At 45.7% G+C, this 19,853-nt stretch overlaps 1 protein-coding gene across 1 annotated transcript in view; it reads right to left on the reverse strand.

The window, feature by feature from the left end:
• GPATCH2 (G-patch domain containing 2) overlaps positions 1 to 19,853 on the reverse strand; it is a 124,522-nt gene that overhangs the window by 49,480 nt on the left and 55,189 nt on the right. Inside the window, exon 6 of the mRNA XM_040430443.1 lies at positions 5,400 to 5,470. Coding sequence (XP_040286377.1) covers positions 5,400 to 5,470 — 71 coding nt within the window. The remainder of the gene's footprint in view (positions 1 to 5,399; positions 5,471 to 19,853) is intronic.

Here is a 19,853-nt window from a genome sequence, read left to right on the forward strand (position 1 = left end):
GGCAGGAGATGGTAGTCCAAGCTGGTGTATGATAAGACATGGCGGTCTAACCTGGTGTATGGTATGGTAGGAGATGACGGTCTAACCTGGTGTATGGTAGGAGATGACGGTCTAACCTGGTGTATGGTATGGTAGGAGATGACGGTCTAACCTGGTGTATGGTAGGAGATGACGGTCTAACCTGGTGTATGGTAGGAGATGACGGTCTAACCTGGTGTATGGTATGGTAGGAGATGACGGTCTAACCTGGTGTATGGTATGGTAGGAGATGGCGGTCTAACCTGGTGTATGGTAGGAGATGACGGTCTAACCTGGTGTATGGTAGGAGATGGCGGTCTTACCTGGTGAATGGTAGGAGATGGCGGTCTAACCTAGTGTAAGGTATGGTAGGAGATGACGGTCTAACCTGGGGTATGGTAGGAGATGGCGGTCTAACCTGGTGTAAGGTATGGTAGGAGATGACGGTCTAACCTGGTGTATGGTATGGTAGGAGATGGCAGTCTAACCTGGTGAATGGTAGGAGATGACAGTCTAACCTGGTGTAAGGTATGGTAGGAGATGACGATTTAACCTGGTGTATGGTATGGTAGGAGATGGCGGTCTAACCTGGTGTATGGTATGGTAGGAGATGGCGGTCTAACCTGGTGTATGGTATGGTAGGAGATGACGGTCTAACCTGGTGTATGGTATGGTAGGAGATGACGGTCTAACCTGGTGTATGGTATGGTAGGAGATGACGGTCTAACCTGGTGTATGGTAGGAGATGGCGGTCTAACCTGGTGTAAGGTATGGTAGGAGATGACGGTCTAACCTGGTGTATGGTATGGTAGGAGATGGCGGTCTAACCTGGTGTATGGTAGGAGATGGCGGTCTAACCTGGTGAATGGTAGGAGATGACAGTCTAACCTGGTGTAAGGTATGGTAGGAGATGACGGTTTAACCTGGTGTATGGTATGGTAGGAGATGACGGTCTAACCTGGTGTATGGTAGGAGATGGCGGTCTTACCTGGTGAATGGTAGGAGATGGCGGTCTAACCTAGTGTAAGGTATGGTAGGAGATGACGGTCTAACCTGGGGTATGGTAGGAGATGGCGGTCTAACCTGGTGTAAGGTATGGTAGGAGATGACGGTCTAACCTGGTGTATGGTATGGTAGGAGATGGCAGTCTAACCTGGTGAATGGTAGGAGATGACAGTCTAACCTGGTGTATGGTATGGTAGGAGATGACGGTCTAACCTGGTGTATGGTAGGAGATGGCGGTCTAACCTGGTGTATGGTATGGTAGGAGATGGCGGTCTAACCTGGTGTATGGTATGGTAGGAGATGGCGGTCTAACCTGGTGTATGGTATGGTAGGAGATGGCGGTCTAACCTGGTGTATGGTAGGAGATGGCGGTCTAACCTGGTGTATGGTAGGAGATGACGGTCTAACCTGGTGTATGGTAGGAGATGGCGGTCTTACCTGGTGAATGGTAGGAGATGGCGGTCTAACCTAGTGTAAGGTATGGTAGGAGATGACGGTCTAACCTGGGGTATGGTAGGAGATGGCGGTCTAACCTGGTGTAAGGTATGGTAGGAGATGACGGTCTAACCTGGTGTATGGTATGGTAGGAGATGGCAGTCTAACCTGGTGAATGGTAGGAGATGACAGTCTAACCTGGTGTAAGGTATGGTAGGAGATGACGGTTTAACCTGGTGTATGGTATGGTAGGAGATGGCGGTCTAACCTGGTGTATGGTAGGAGATGGCGGTCTAACCTGGTGTATGGTAGGAGATGGCAGTCTAACCTTGTGAATGGTAGGAGATGGCAGTCTAACCTGGTGTAAGGTATGGTAGGAGATGACGGTTTAACCTGGTGTATGGTATGGTAGGAGATGGCGGTCTAACCTGGTGTATGGTAGGAGATGGCGGTCTAACCTGGTGTATGGTATGGTAGGAGATGGCGGTCTAACCTGGTGTATTATAGAAGATGTATACGGCAGGAGATGGCGGTCTAACCTGGTATATGGCAGGAGGTGGCAGTGTAACCTAGTGTACGGTAGGTGATGGCGGTCTAAACTGCTGCCTCCATGTTTTTGTAGACTGGATCTTTCAGGGGAAAGACACTGATACCCCCCGGTCAGTGATCACTGCTAGTCAGAACAACGGCTGAATTATTTTTTTTTTAAATGACAACTATTTAGCAAGATGTGTGTCCTACAAAGTTGTCAGCACCCTACCCCCAGTCCTCTTGTCAGCACTAATTACACTACTCATGGGGCAGCAGTGAGCCCAGATGAAAGCTCCTCCCCAGGTAATATAAAGAATGTGTTCCCTCCTGGTAGGGACATTACAATGAGATAGATTATAGATTATATATTTATATATATATATATATATATATATATATATATATATATATATATATATAAAGTTGTACTTTCTTTTCCCAGAAACAGCGCCACACTTGTCCATGGGCTGTACGTGGTACTGCAGTTCAGCTGTATTTGCTTGAATGAGGTGAAACTGCAATACCAGACCCAGCCAATATCGAGAAGTGGCACTAAATCTGGAAAAGAGAGACATTCCAGGACCTGCCGGTGGAGGCTGCGTGTGGCCCTTCATGCATACTACTATATGGAGTCCATTAATGAGCAGGGACATATTCAGAGGAGAGGGCCCTGAAGTTATTCTAATACAGGGTGTGAGGCAGCGACAGGAAAAGTGATGGGAGATCTGAATATTTCCCCCAGATGTGTACTAGGCTTCAGGAACTATATATCTCTTCTAGGGAAAGCAGGATGAGATATAAGGAATCAAGGAAAGCGGAGTATCCTTAACAAAGAGAAGTTTGCTAAGGGGTAAGTCCTGTTTTCAGGCCTGCATTTGTATGCAATGAAGAGCAGGTTGGTAGAGGGGCTGGTCATTCCCTTCCTGGCCAGTACAAGTTTTCTCTGTATCACAGTCTAACATTACTGGGCTATTAAGGTGCAAGGTGTGCACTAGAGAAAGAGAGCCATCTAAGGAGCGGGAACCTGTCTGGAGAGACCGTTACGGAGGTTGTTAGCCTCCAAGTGGACATTTACTCCTGGTGGTTGGTAGTGGTTTGAGAGGTTGGTAGTAAGCCACTTCTATAGTCTAGGAGACTTCTAGGTGTAGATAGCGCTCAGCCGAGCAGAGGTTGATTGGTGTTGTGAGCCTGAATGTGAAGGCTATACATTCATTCTGTGCAACAAAAATAAAGAACAGGCAACGCCCTGTATGAAATGGACTTCAGAGTCACCGTCTCTGACCGCTTTTGATGCCATTTTGTCTACCGCTACAGAGATAATTCCTACAAGGGGTACAGAGTCAGTGTCACCCCCAGCAGAGTAGTGTGCATGGAGCCTATACCGAGGCACACAGCATGGCGACTCTGCATAGTGCCAATTTCTAAAGCAATGCCTACCGTAATATAGCATCTCGCTGAACATGGCACAACCTTTTCACTTAAAGGGGTCTTCCAGGTTAGAAAACCCAATTTCATACACCCCGAGTAAACAGAGAGGAGGGGTCTTCTGTTCTCAATCCATATCTCTTGGCCAGAGTGGACAAGGGTTGTATAGAGTCTCTCCCTCTGGAGGAACCAGTCCTGTCCCATGGACACCGTGTAATGCTTCATTTCCCCTGTGGTGGCGCTGCAGGGAAATTGAACACTTCCTGCCAGGCTTTCCCACGATCACAGCAGGAGAACACTTTGTGATCGGCTTATTGTCAAGAGACTGCCCAAAGCAGAGAACCCTTTCAAATCGGACGCTTAAAAAGGTTCATGTGTGAATGATGCTCAATACAGGGCCATCTATGGTGGCTGTGTATATTCCCTCGGTTAAAGGCGTTGTGCAGTGAAACAATGGTGATGGGTCATCAATATCAGATCGGTGGGGGTCTGATCCCGGCACCTCCGCCAATCAGCTGTTTGAAGCCGTAGTCGCGCTTGCTGCTGATCGTCAGGGGGTGGAGTCGGACCCCCACCGATCTGATGTTGATCAGGTCGTCAATACCGTTTCGCTGCACAACCTCTTTAATGCCCTGAATACATAGGTAGAGTTGGGGGCCTAGTAAAGTGTTCGGATTCGTTTCAGGGCTCAAGGGGTTAACTGAACAGAAGCCCCCTGGCGTTCCCTTCCCCATCTTTCCTCTGTAGAAGCCGGTTACCATGCAGGCTCTTTGTTATAGCTGGAAGTTCATGAGAATTGATGCTAGTCATTAATCTCAGATGCAGAACCCTAGTCAAATGCTTTGTGAAAGTCCAAGTTTGACATCCACATTATTCCCCCAGTCAACCGTATCTTATTCCAACGTGCGGCATAATTAATTGCTCCTGCATTTAACCACTGAACTGGCTATATTTGTAGGGATGTAAAGTGCTCTGACCTTTTGCATAAAAATCAACGGTCCCAAAGGACAGATAACAATATGGCAATAAAAGGGGAAGAGAAAAAAATATATATATATATAAAAAAAAAAAAAATCACAACAGATTTATTCCACTTCCGCCAATCGATACCTAGTACTTTCACACTAGCGGTTTTCTTTTCCAGTATTGAGTTCCGTCCTAGGGGCTCTATACCGGAAAAGAACTGATCAGTTTTATCCCCATGCATTCTGAATGGTGGGGCAATCCGTTCAGGATGCATCAGTTCAGTCCTTCTTACGTTTTTTTTGGACGCATGCTGCAGTTTTCTCTCCGGCCAAAAATACAGATCACGTGCCAAAATGCCGGCATTCATTTACATTGAAGTGTATTAGTGCCGGATCCGGCATTAAGTGTTCCTGGCAAAACGGATCCGGCTCTCCTGTCTGCGCATGCGCAGACCTTTAAAAATGCAAAAAGAATATATATCTGATCCGTTTTTTCCGGATGACACTGGATGACACTGGAGAGACGGATCCGGTATTTCAATGCATTTGCCATCAGTTTGCGTCCGGTTTTCCGGATCCGGCAGGCAGTTCCGGCGACAGAATCCTCTGCCGCAAGTGTGAAAGTACCCTTACAGGACGAGACCAAATTTGCTTACAAACTATGGAAGTGTGATTTCTTACGGGCGCCGTAAAATACGCACTCTCAATCATAATGTTCGTGGAGGGAAAGCCCAAGACGGGAGAAGCAATTTGGCGAATTAACCCTTTCTGATCTGACATGAACAAATCCGCGATGGCTAAATATCCGACAGGGCAAAACATTTTACTTGTGAACTTTTGGCCTTGCCGAAACCCCTTTAAATGTCTTACATGCTATCACACCGATCACGGGAGGGTCACGTGTCTCACAAGGAGGAGGAGGCATCACCCCCGATTTGGTCACTTAGTAAGGCGATAAGGGGGGTATGTTCTGAAGACATGTGGGGTATGACGGAAAGGCCACGAACCAGTACTACTTACTCGTGATGATGATGAGGGTCCTGAGGAAAGTGCGCCAGCCTTTCATTGGTGCTCGACCCGGGGCTACTGATCTGCAGAGAAACGCAAATAATCGATAAAGCCACTCATATAATTTATACAATTCTGATTAATAAAAGAGATATTAATGGTTTAAAGCAACTTATTATGTTGAACATATTTTTAAGTTTTCTTTTTCACTTTTCCTAAAATTTTGGAGTTCTCACTAGGCTTTTTGTTCACGTTACAGCAGTCATCTCATTATCATCACAAGCAGGATTTTATTATATATATATATATATATATATATATATATATATATATATATATACACATATATATATATATATATATACACATATATACATACACACAGTACAGACCAAAAGTTTGGACACACCTTCTCATTTAAAGAGTATTCTTTATTTTCATGACTATGAAGGCATCAAAACTATAAATTAACACATGTGGAATTATATACATAACAAACAAGTGTGAAACAACTGAAAATATGTCATATTCTAGGTTCTTCAAAGTAGCCACCTTTTGCTTTGATTACTGCTTTGCACACTCTTGGCATTCTCTTGATGAGCTTCAAGAGGTAGTCCCCTGAAATGGTCTTCCAACAGTCTTGAAGGAGTTCCCATAGACGCTTAGCACTTGTTGGCCCTTTTGCCTTCACTCTGCAGTCCAGCTCACCCCAAACCATCTCGATTGGGTTCAGGTCCGGTGACTGTTGAGGCCAGGTCATCTGGCGCAGCACCCCATCACTCTCCTTCATGGTCAAATAGCCCTTACTTTCAAAGTTTTCCCAATTTTTCGGCTGACTGACTGACCTTCATTTCTTAAAGTAATGATGGCCACTCGTTTTTCTTTACTTAGCTGCTTTTTTCTTGCCATAATACAAATTCTAACAGTCTATTCAGTAGGACTATCAGCTGTGTATCCACCTGACTTCTCCTCAACGCAACTGATGGTCCCAACCCCATTTATAAGGCAAAAAATCCCACTTATTAAACCTGACAGGGCACACCTGTGAAGTGAAAACCATTTCAGGGGACTACCTCTTGAAGCTCATCAAGAGAATGCCAAGAGTGTGCAAAGCAGTAATCAAAGCAAAAGGTGGCTACTTTGAAGAACCTAGAATATGACATATTTTCAGTTGTTTCACACTTGTTTGTTATGTATATAATTCCACATGTGTTAATTCATAGTTTTGATGCCTTCAGTGTGAATCTACAATTTTCATAGTCAAGAAAATAAAGAAAACTCTTTGAATGAGAAGGTGTGTCCAAACTTTTGGTCTGTACTGTATATTCCACACATTCTAATGATCCACTATTCATTACACAGCTCACCTCCTCCCCTCCCTGCACAATGACCCCAGAACAGGTCACAGAGCATGCCCACAACACTCTACCAAATGATAAGTCAATGAGAAATCTCCACGCTAAAGGTTCCTATATCTACGTGGCTGCTGAAAAGCATACATCTGAATGACCTTAACGGCAGTGGGAAGGTATTAAAGGGGTATTCGGAGACTTTTATACTGATGACCTATCCTCTGGATATGTTATCAGTATCTGATCTGTGGCTGTCCAACACCCGATCAGCTGTCTGAGAACGTACTGGCCCTGACGCCACGGCCTTCTCACACCTTACCATGCCGTCCATTGTATAATGGCCGTGATTGGTATCGCAGCTCAGCGCCATTCACTTCAATGGGACCGAGCTGCGCCTAGGCCATGTGATCGATGAATGTGTCGTCACTCGGCCTAGGAAAAACTTTGAGAAGGCAGCAGTGCTACTGCGAGCACCGGCGGCTTCTCAAACAGCTGATGACCTATCCAGAGAATAGGTCATCAGTATAAAAAAATCTGACGCTGGGTGGGGACACCATTACTGTGTGCCAACCATAGGCAAGTGGAACTTCTGTGGGGCACCAAATGGACAGGATTTGTATGGACAATGGATTGGCGGGGTTAGAGACATTGCTTAGATGCAGTGTGCTATAAGGGGCTGACGGAGTTGCCCCTCTTTAAGTTCTTTTAAAGTTGGGACATAAGATGTTCTCAATGTAAAATGCTGTCCATGGGCAGAGACGTCCTACGATGTATAACACTGCAGAGCGTATTGTACTGCGGTGATTGCCTCATCGCTGTAATCATCATGGCTGTAGAATTAGAAGGCCATTATTTGCTCAGCCTGGCGCTGCGGAGCTCTTCCTGCTGTGTATAAATAGCTGCCCAGGAACCCACTTGCCCGTTTGTCTCCATCTAAACGGGCCGGGAAACGGCTCAGTGAAGTAAATGATGCTTGGAGGCAGAGAGCGAACATTTTCTCTCGTGTTTTATCGAATTTACAGCCACATTATCATCAATGTAAAACGACCAAATAGAGCAGAAGTGGCCCCGGCCAAAACCACGAGGAGATTCTCCAGAAACAGTCCAAAGACAGAGAAAAGTCATTCAGGGAAACGTGACAAACAAATGTTAAAAATCCTCATACGATAACTGTTGAAACTTTTATTTATTTTTTGCAAAATTTTTAACATTTTCATAAATTCTTATTAGATGCCTCGGACAGTTCTGGCCCACATTTCGAAAAGGCATCTACAGCGTCCCATCCAGTTGTTAGGGAACTTTTTCCTGTCTTGCTCCAGCTCCTGGTCTTGTGACTTGGGACCTGCAGAAACACTAAGCAGCCCAGGTAATAGAGGACGGCGAGAAATGGTTCTGCCATGCCTTGCCCAGTGTTTGAGATTCATTCCTGTCCTGACTCATGTTCCTTGTGCTGCTGTTCTTGATTGACCCTGACTGTGTCCTTGGTTTTGTTCCTGACCTTGCTTCTGCCTTGTCTTTTGGATTGTTCACCTGGTACCTGTAGTTCTAATGATAGTTCTGACCCTTGGTTACTTTACGGACTGCTCTCCCGTCCCATTTACTGGCTTGTTACATAATGACCACTCTCCTGGTCATGACCCTCAGTTACATTCATGACCACGCTACTAACTTAGCTGCAATAATAAAGAACGGCAACTACAACAACTCTCAGAAACGGTGGCTAAACATTTTTAAAGGGACAGACCCCCCCCCCCCCCCCCAAGCAAAAAAAAAAAAAAGTATCTCTTCACACCAAACTACTACTGACTGCTAATGCAAAAAAAAGCACACACACACACACATTTTATATATATATATATATATATATATATATATATATATATATATATAAATAAACACACTGCCCCACCTGTCCACAGGTTGTGTGTGGTATTGCAACTGACTCTCATTCACTTCCACCCGAACTGAGCTGCAATACTAAACACAACCCATGCATAGGTGTGGTTCTGTTTCTTGGAAGAAAGCAGCCATGTTTTTCTAATTCTGGACAACCTATTCAAGTGCATTGACACCTACATTGGGAAGTGCCCCCGACTTTTATGCCAAAACACACTTACCAGATGTGATATTAATGGGGTATTCCCATCTAAGACAATTGGGGCGTATCGCTAGTCTATGTCCCCACTGTCTGATAGTTGCGGGTCCCACCTCCGGGACCTGCACCTATATAGAGAGTGGGGAAGGTGGTGGCCACCACCAAGCACTCTACCCATAGTAGTGAACAGGAGCGCACCGCACTTGTGCAGCCACCGCTCCCATTCATTTCTATGGGGCCGACAGAAATAGCTGAGCCAGCGCACGGCTATTTCTGACGGCCCCATAGAAATGAATGGAGGGCAGCTGCGCATGTGCAGTGCGCCCTCCACAACTTTCGGGGCTCCGTTCTCGATATAGGTGCGGGTCGCAGCGGTACCATTGACTCAGATAGGAATACCCCTTCAACTGGGTTTTCCCACGAAAAATTATAGCCACTGAGTTATTTGATTAAATCCGTCTGTACAGCGTCACCCGCGGTACTTTTTTAAATTTCCTAGTCCATTTCACTGAGGTGGACGCACATGCTCAGTTCCAGTTTGTCCTTTAACTGCCACCAGCTGCAGCAGAAAGGCCATGCCCGCTGAACTACTAGGAAAGAATACACCCCCTGAACCACCAGCTTGTAATAATCTGAGCAATTAATGAGGGAGATCTCTGGATCCATGTGAGGTCCAGGGCTGGTTCTAGCTTTCTTGGAAAGAGATCGTCATGTCCTATATGATCTGGTTTTCATTTTTTACATCTATTGTGGGATAAACTCTTTAAAGAAAAAACAATGGCAACACTGGAGAAACAATTAAAAATATCCTGGGTAGAGTTAATTATAATTTTTTCTATTGCATTATCGTTTTTTTGCTTTTCCAGTCTTCATACTCCAAGCGCAAAAATGTCAGGAGAATTATCAGCCATAATGATCTCCAGCAAGTAAATTGCAATAAAAATAGCAATAATAAAAAAAATTAAAAAAACTCCCACACAAATAATAACTCCACCTTCCATCGAAAACGACAAGACGAGACGGACAATTAAATTAGCAGCTGGTGACATCGGCGGGAATTGAGAGCCGAACCTTGAAGCTGCAGCTCGGCCGCGGAGTTACATCCTGGATTAATCTGAAAATGAAGTTTTCATGCTCTTCCGGCGGGTATCCCAGGAATCCAGTAATCCATTTTCTCCAGCGTGGCTCGGAGAATAGCAGACGGCTGCCTATGTCATGCTTTGTTAGAGGTCCCATGATCACATTATGGCATGGCGGAGCTGACACTTTTATTCGGTTTACACTGTATTCTATGCATTTCCTTCGCCGGGGCTGCTGACAACCCTTTCCACACTGTATTAATCTTGTTTACCGACTTATCTTGATCCGAATATCAGAAAACTGAACTTTTTTATCTCTTGCAGAAAATAAACACCGTGTTGACAGAGGCAGAAGCTATTTTCTGGTATTAAATTGCTTGTTTACTCTCAGCTTTCGCTTTAGGAGAGCGAGAAATGAAAGTTTTAACTTGAGGTCCAAAAATCGGAGCGCAGAAGGCGCAATGTAACCACCAGCGCCAAACCTATTATACCTATTGTTATACAGCAGGACGACGGTCACAACCGTATTAAGCAGCTTGGAGAATATTTAGCCCTACTTATATGGCAATGGCTTGTCTTCTGCTCCATTCAAGTCCAAGGCTGCTTCCAAAATTCGGCTGGTTGCCCTTGGAAACTGACAGCAGGTCACTACATTTGGCTGACACTTGACCTAGCAGCATAGCTATGCAGATGCCTTGTGAACTCTTGAAAAAGCACCACATGCCCATGACCATGTCCGTTTTGAGGACCACACAGCCAAGCGCTCAACCGTGGCATCCTATAGGCTGTGCATTGCTTTTGACCTCGTGGTAGGTCTTGGGTACATCTAGAGATCTTCTCTCCTGGGGTGTGTAAATTTTTCCATCATGCGCTTATCAACACTTTTTACCCACTCCTGATTTACTGATCACATAAGCCAAAAACCAGGTAGAAGATGAGACTCAACACTGCGGCACAGTCCATCAATCACCCCGTCCTCTCAAGCCTCAAGTCTCCATGGACCACCAACTCTGAAGGATGGCCCCACTAGTCTGTCAAGTCCTGAAAGATTTTTTTTTTTTACCGCCTTTGTAATGATTTTTAATGTGACACTAGGGAAACAGAAGATGTCCATGGAAATTCCTTCCTCTCCGGCATACATCAGGGAGACTAAAGCTCCAAAACATTGGGGACCTTACACTACAGGCCGGGAATCAGCAGGAACGCTGGCCAAGACGTGGCCCTCATCTGATGTCCATCCAAAATGGAGGGATTTAAAAGCAAATGGACAGCTGTCATCCCTGCCAGATATCAACAAGATAGTTGCTCCATCACCCCATGAACATATGTAAAAGCCATGTGCCATTTCTGACCACTGATCTGTAGGTGGCTCGGCCTACCTCGAATGGTCAGCTGAGATGTTTACATGTATGTACATGTCCCAAGATTCACTGTCCAGATATGATATGAGGTCGGGTCACATATCAGAAACTACAAAAGATAGTGCCACACTGGTCTCCAATGACTAGGGTAGAGGAAAATACACAGGAGAGGCTACGGGCTGTGCTAGCGCAGCAGCGCGCATGTCACAGGCAACGTGCAATCCAGCCCATTGTGGGGAACATCAGAAATACCTACTTGAAAATATCCAACGTCTATTATTTTATCCTTCACAAAGTGAGAGCAGTGACGTGAAACAATTAGTGGTGGTGTCGCTACAGTAAATCTGGTGGGCAAGCGTGGCAGACCTCATAACAACGCACGTAATGGAATTTAAAAGGTATTCCCATTTTATTTAAGCACTAGGTTATGGCATCACTTCTTGACTGGTGGTGGTCCAATCTCTGGGATCTGCACCCATCCAGGAAACAGCAGCCAATCCCCTTCACTGCATCTCCTTCATTCTCGGGATCTGTGGGGTTCCCAGAAATCGGACCCCCGCTGATCAAAAAGTGATGGCATATCCTAACGATATGCTAGCGCTTTATAAGATCTGAGTATCTCTTTAAAGGGAACCTGTCACCTAGATTTTGTGTATAGAGCTGAGGACATGGGCTGCTAGATCGCCGCCAGCACATCCGCAATACCCAGTCCCCATAGCTCTGTGTGCTTTTATTGTGTTAAAAAAACAATGTAATAGATATGTAACTTTAACCTTAGAGGAGTCCTGTCTCCTCCATGCTTCAGAGATGAGTCCAGCGTTCTCCGACTCTCAGCCCAGTCACGCCCACTGTGAAGGAGCCCAGCACCACGCCCCGCGTCCTCCGAATATCCTCCTTGCTCCCCGACGTCACAAAGCTAGAGCGCCGTAATCTTGCGATGCGCGAGCTAGCGCATGCGCAGTTCGTTCCCTGAGGTTGATGTCAGCACAGGGAAGTAACACTATGCCGACACTGCGCATGCGCTAGCTCTGGCATCGCAAGATTACGTTGCTCTAGCTTTGTGACGTCGGGGAGCAAGAAGGAGATTCGGAGTATGCGGGCGTGTTCACAGTAAGCGTGGCTGGGCTCCGGAAACATTAGTAACAGCTCCTTGGGCTTCTTACTTGCCTCATTTACATATATATATATATATATATATATATATATATATATATATATATAAAAAATCGTTTTTTTGACACAATAAAAGCACACAGAGCTATAGGGACTGGATATTGCGGATGTGCTAGCGGCGATCTAGCAGCCCATGTCCTCAGCTCTATACCCAAAATCCCGCTGACAGTTCCCTTTTAAGGGATTGTCTCACCTCGAACATCCTAGTGATAAGCCACCAATGTTCGAGGTGCGAAAACTCCTTTAAAAGGAGTTTTCCGATCTTATAAAGCGACGGCATATCGATTGGATGTGCCATCACTTTCTGATCAGTGGGAGATTTTGACCTCCGGGATCCTCACAGATCCTGAGAACGAAGGGGGATTGTATGCGGTTTTCTGGATCGGTGCAGATCCCAGAGATCGGACACCCACCGATCATAAAATGATGGCCTACCCCAACGCTTATATAAAAGACTGGCATACTGCTTTAAATTCCATTACGTCTGCCATGCTTGCACACCAGATTTCTGATGGTCACTCCAACGGGCTGGTTTGCACATTGCCTGCGACATGCATGCTGCTGCGCTAGCACAGACTGCAGCCTCTCCTGGATCTGTGCAGGTCCCAGAGAGGAGACCCCCCACATCGATCATGAAATGGTGGTAAGCCACCAATGCTCGAGTTCAACCCCTTTAAGTAGGCCAAGTGGAGTTTTTACACCATTTCACACCATATTGTTCTCCCTGTTGTCCGTTTATTTCAATAATGTTTCTACCATGATCCTCCAAACGCAAAATGCGGGCATCATGTGTGTACGGAAAAACGACTGTACCACTGCTACCGTACATTTACTGTATATATTATATAGCTGGGAATGCAACTAGTAGTCCTTTTGTAAAGCGCAATTTTAGATCCTGTCGTCCTATAAAGCTGAAAGCAAACAATTATCCGGCGGGTAGACAATCCTTCTGTAACAATTACTGCGCTCTATAACTCTACATCGAACGCTATTCCCTTCCCGTGGACGCAGACAGTGAGTAATAAAGCAAATCTGGACGTAACCAAGTAAACTACAAAACAACCTTGAAAGTAAAAAGATGGAAACCTGGAGAACTTATTTGCTGCAGAACAACACCCTCCCCAGTGAGAAGGCCATTAGTAGCATGCTCTCCGGAGAACCCAGGAGACAAGTCACTACAAGTGAGAATGAATTGCTTTCCCTCTGCCGCGGGGGGTGGTCCTTTCCTATAGGGACAGGCACGACTGACCTGCCACATCCAGAGAACTTCCTCGCACACTTGCCTGCACCATCCCTGGCCCCTTGCGTGATCTTGTCATTAGTCACCGAGCCGATACGAGACGTGGAGAGATGTTGGCTTTTGTGAGAAGGTTTTAACAGGATTAATGAGAACGGCCCCGGCAACGTTGTAGGTCTCCTTGCCCATGCCTGCGGGCATTTGTTAATTATATACCTGGTGCCATGTCAAAAGATCTTCACATTAATTATGCGGAACGAAGTACGGATGAAGTGAGACGCCGAGCGCTACGAACCTCTCTACTGGAGTGGGATCCTGACATGGCTCTACAGAAGGTGGACAACCTACTTTGGCTTGGGGGGGCCTCACTTTTTTCTGTTTACTCTAGGAATCTCACGGTGCCAGTCCAACTAGGAGGAGACATTCACCGGCAAACTGGTGGCTGCAATGTGGTGAGACTTCATAGTCCTGGTTCCATACCCCATGGCATCACTGCAGAGTCCTGATAGATCATGAAATTTTTATGGAAACAGAGGGGCCAATGGGACCCCACGGCCTAAGTCCTACAGGTACTACTGGATCAAACGCTGCGCCTAGTCCTCTGCTGGGTCCTACCAAGAGTACTTTCACACTGGCGTTATTCTTTTCCGGCATAGAGTTCCGTCCTAGGGGCTCAATACCGGAATAGAACTGATCAGTTCTATCCTAATGCATTCTGAATAGAGAGCAATCCGTTTTCAAGACGGAGAAAATACCGCAGCATGCTACGGTTTTATCTCCATCCAAAAAGACTGAACACTTGCCGGAATGCCTTCAATTTACATTGAAATGTATTAGTGCCGGATCCGTCATTAAGTGCTAAAAAAATTTAAATATTTTTTACCGGATCCGTTTTTTCCAGGTGACACTGGAGAGACGGATCCGGCATTTCGATGCATTTGTCATACGGATCCGCATCCGGATCCGTCTGTCAAATGCCATCAGTTTGCATAAGTTTTGCTACGGAACTGCCAGCCGGAATCCTCTGCCGCAAGTGTGAAAGTACCCTAACCTTCTTTGGAGACATGTCTTTTATTGTTTCTTAAAGTGGGTCTGTCAGCAGTTTTGACTATGCTAAACTGCTGACAGCACTAGGTAGTAGCTGGGGAGAGCAGGACTAATATACCTTTTGCCAGTTTTTATTATCAGGAGTAGTGTGAAGATGATTTTTTATTCTGCCAGATTCTGATCCTGCGAGTGCTCTGAAGGCAGAGGGAAGTGCTCTCTATTAAAGCTCCACCCCTCTGTTTTAAGTGACATCTGAACCATCCTACCAGGAGGCCACGACAGCCGTCACTCAGAACAGAGGGGATGTAAAGCAGCTCAATACAGAGACACCGCACAGTGGACACTTGCAGGAACAGAACCTGGCAGAATAAAAGTTCACATCCACACCACTCCTGAAAAGCTCGACAAAAGGTATATTTGTGTTGCTCTCACCAGCCCCTACCTAGTACTAGTCAGCAGTTCAACGTGGCCAAAACTGCTGGCAGACTCATCTTAAAGGGATTGTCCAACCCCATCTTTTAAAACCAGCTTACAACAGTCTAAAAAACAAAAGTATCAATACTCAATACCCTGCCAGTCCCGTGTTAACCCTTCCCTGGTGTCACCAAGCTACCACAACAAGTGACCACTGCAGCTAATCACTGGCCACAACTCTGACCTCAGTTGTGTCATCACATAATTGCTGGAGTATGGAGAAAAGAGATGCAACAGAAGACTATTGTGCTTGTTAGGTTTTTTTTTTTTCAAATTCATGGGGTTGGACAATCCAATGGTTTCTGCGGCTCTGACATAGGCCTCATGCACACGACTATGTATTTTGCGGTCTGCAAAAAAACGGATCTGCAAAAAATACGGATGACGTCCTTGTGCATTCCGGATTTTGCGGAACGGAACAGCTTGCCCCTAATAGAACAGTCCTATCCTTGTCCGTAATGCAGACAATAATAGGACATGTTCTATTTTTTGGCGGAATGGAAATACGGAAACGGAATGCACACGGAGTAACTTCAGTTTTTTTGCAGACCTATTGAAATGAATGGTTACATACACGGTCCGCAAAAAACCCTGAATGGACACGGAAAGAAAATACGTTTGTGCGCATGAGGCCATAGGCTGCAGAGAATAGCATCCATGGCCGTACACTGTGCATGCAATGAATATGCCATAGTTTTAATGGCAATGTAGGAGTCTGGTTCCTTTTAGGAGAAACAGCGCCACTCTTGTCCATGGACTAAATGACACGGAGGACAGGGATGCCACGTCCCAGTTTGAGGAAGGTGAAAACAGAAAGACAGGACCATAGATCCTAATGAAGCCTGCTTGCATGTACATGAGCCAACATGGTACCAACACGGCAACACGATCCCACCACAAATTCAGTGGAACACGAGTCATAGTTGTCTTCGGTATGGAACAAGTGAAGTTTTCACTCCACCGTCATTATTATAAAGCTTACCTATTGGATAATGATTTTGCCAGAAGACCTCTGCTTGCAGTCATTGAAAGAAAAGCCTCTACTAGTGCACAAAAAAACTCTCCTGGTCGCGGGACGGTCAAAGAGGTGCTGGCTGGTTACAGCACAGTTGTCTTGTCTCCTGTGTGTCCATCACTGTATTCCCAATGAAGCTTCCTACTGAACTACAGCAAGCAGAGATCCTGAAAACCATAAGGAACGGATACAGAAATCATATCTGAAAACTGTATAGCTTTCCAGGAATACCCATTTTAATTCAAGCCCTTTTTGGCTCCGCGTGACAGAATCGGCTGATGCTCTGCACCCCAGGAGTTACGACCCTTTATTGTGACCCTTAAATTCAAGATGAATGTGGTCCTCAGTCGTCGAAGCCACAGATGACGTAAAATAAGCGTCCCCCCTCTACACAACGCTCTTTGCTTAAACTATGATCCCAGTGTGATCGGCAGCCATATAAACTGGGAGGGGGAGGAAAACAATCAATGCAGCACAATGCTGCTAAATCCATAATATAGACTGGTTCGGGGGGGTGCAGAGTCCAGGCTGTGAGTCCTCTGCTGGCTGCCCACCACCTGCATCTGCACTGAACGACGAACTGCAGAGGACAGCTGCATGAGCTGCATTGACCCTTCGCACCCCTTACATCTGTATTAATAGCTAGTTTGGGGGTCACAGTAAACAAGCTGCAAGTAAATAGCTAAACTCTCATCATTTTTCATCCTCTAGAGCCACAATTAGGTTTTGCGTCATCCGGGGCACTTTGCCTCATTAGCCCTGTATTATCATGAATATCTTATTGGTGGGGGTCCGACTCCTGGTACCCCTGACTATTAGATGTTAGAAAGGGCCATGGGGCTTGAGTGAGAGCTGCAGTCTCTGCCTCGGCCGGTGGCGTCATATCCATCTGTCACACAACCTTTGTACGGCTCAGTCTCCTTCAAGTCAATGGGCCTGAGCTGCAATACCAAGTACAGCCACTATACAATGTACGGCGCTGTGCTTGGTATACTGTGTAAGCAGCTGATCGGTGGGGTGTCGGAAGTCGGACCCTCACCAATCAGATATTGATGACTTATCCTGAGGATAGGTTATCAATACTGAATTCCGGGAAACCATACCCTGTTCAAGTTAAGAGCCTTGTTGGCGTCTCCAAGGGCACCCCGCACGCCCCTAGCTATGCCTCCGCATAAGATGGCCGAGAAAAGAGAAGCAAGAAGGTACAAGAAACGACTTCTCCCCATAAGTAGGGGCTGTGTATAAACTGCAGTGCTGAGGCTCCTCGTGGTTATAGAAGCTGGCCAAGGACAATCGTACCGCCAACAGCAATCTCCCCAAACTGCACCATAAACCTTCTCAAACGTTGGTCAAACCGGCCTGTAAAGTGCTATAAAGTGAGCAGGGATAAGCGCCTACACACACATCTGATGCCGCTTATCCCTGGGAGATTCCTGTGTCTTTCCAGGCCAATTTAGGAGTCTCCAGATTCCATGATGATAATGTACAAAAGTCTGGACACATCCTTCTAACTGGTGTATGACTTCCAGTGTGTGAAAGTATTACGTAGCATGGAGACTATTATTTGGTGGAAAAAAAGTTTTCAGTTTTCCAATGGGAAAAGGGTCATGTGATATATCAACCGTGGCTCGAATTTTCCCAGAAACACACTGGAAGTGTCCGTTTTGACCAATCTTTACCTGTTCAGAATTTAAAGGGGTTTTCTGAGAGTTTCTAACTGATGACCTATCCTCTAGGGGGTTCGACCCCTGGAATCCCTCACCAATAAACTGTTTGAGAAGGTACCGGCGCTCCTGTGCCGCAGCCTTCTCTCTGCTTTTCCTAGGCCGAGTGATGACACAGTCATGTGTCACACAACCTAGGAGCAGATCAGCCCCATTGAGTGAAGGCTGAGAAGAGCTGATGGGCAGGGGTCCCGGATGTCGGCTCACCACCGATCAGATACTGATTACCTATCCCGAGGATGAAAATCTTGGAAAACCATTTTAAGGGAGGTCAAAGATTCCTGAAGTGCTTTACATAATGTGCTCAATACGGCCACCATTCTGTTAGATGCACTTGGTGAACCGATGAAGAAGAACCATAGGTGATGCTTCACAGCTCTGAAGGAGTCCCCTGTTCTGGTGAGCTATATGGCCATATTGTATTTGTAGGACTCATATCATAGGACCATTTTTTAATGATGGATCACTTAATGGTGAGAAGAACCTCTCGATGAGAACAGTGAGTTCCTGCGTTACTTCCAGCAGGATGGCGCACCTCCGCACTTTGTTGTGGCTGGACGTGCAATTCCCTGGGCACTGGATTGGGGGCGATAGAATGGTCGCCGGACATAACGCCTTTGTACTTTTATCTCTGGAGTCATTTAAAGTCCCTTGTGTATGCGCAAAAAATTACACAATATGGCTGACCTACAGTGCTGTGAAGAAGTATCACTTGCGGTTCCTCTTCAACACTTCACCATGTGCATCCGGCAGAATGGTGGCCATATTGAGCACGTCATGTAAAGCACTTAAGGAACCTTTGACCATCCTTGACTCTTAAACAGGTAAATATAAGTCAACACTGACTCCTCCAGTGTGTTTCTGTGTAAATTCTAACCCAGACTGATATATCACATGACCCCCTGCCCATTTGAAAAATCTGAGCTGAATTCAATATGGCGGATTTCAAAATGGCGGCTGAAAAAAGCTTCCTCCACCAAATAATGCTGCTGCCCTCCCAATTAATGCTTTCACACATTGGAAGTCAATTTTCTACAAACTACACCAGTTAAAAGGGTGCGTCCAGACTGTTGTCTTACCCTATACATTAAGGAATTTCTACATAGGCAATTGTGTGGTGTTTTAGAAAAAGAAAAGTTGAATTAGGGATAGGTCATCAATATCTGACCGGTGGGGGTCTGACACTAAGCACCCTGCCACCTAGCTGTTTGAAGCGGTTGCAGTTTATCATGCGACTTGAAGAACATACCAGAAGCGGCCATCTTCCTGTAGCCTTTTTCTAAGCTCTTCTCTCACTAGTAATCTACACAAATTATAATGTTACTTATTTTAAAAAAATTCTTAAACTTTAGTGTGAATTCAGGAAGGCCCCATGGAGCTGATCCACCACCGATACCGTATCTTGACTTCTTCCCTTACCTCAAGATTTGGACCCATTCTTTGCACTTTCTTACATAAGGTTCACGTGGTTACCTGGCTGACATTAGGGGTTAACCCTCCATCTCAGACGGCAACACTGGGTTGTGACATACTGACCCCTAGTAGGCTCCGATTGCTAGTCAGAGAGCTGGCGTCTGACGGTACAAAGCGGTCTTCTCATCAGAAGTCCTCATCCAACCCCATGGATGGCGAGAACTGCAGAATACCTAAAGGTAAACAAGTCATATTTTCTGGATTTCTGAGGGATAATAAGATACAGTTGTTTCAGAAGGAAAGACGGGGGCGCTGATTTTTTTTTCTTCTCTGAAGCAGTAAAAGCATGCCCCCCAGAAATAATCCCAAAATATTAGCTGCTCTAGCTGTATGTGGTCAGCCAGAAACCAAAAGCTAAATTGACCAACGTGCTACTTCTCAAATCCCCGGATCATACGGATAAATGTTCAGACACCTGGATGCAGTTTAACTCTAA

The sequence above is a fragment of the Bufo bufo genome, chromosome 4, assembly GCF_905171765.1.
Source record: "Bufo bufo chromosome 4, aBufBuf1.1, whole genome shotgun sequence".
NCBI lineage: Eukaryota > Metazoa > Chordata > Amphibia > Anura > Bufonidae > Bufo > Bufo bufo.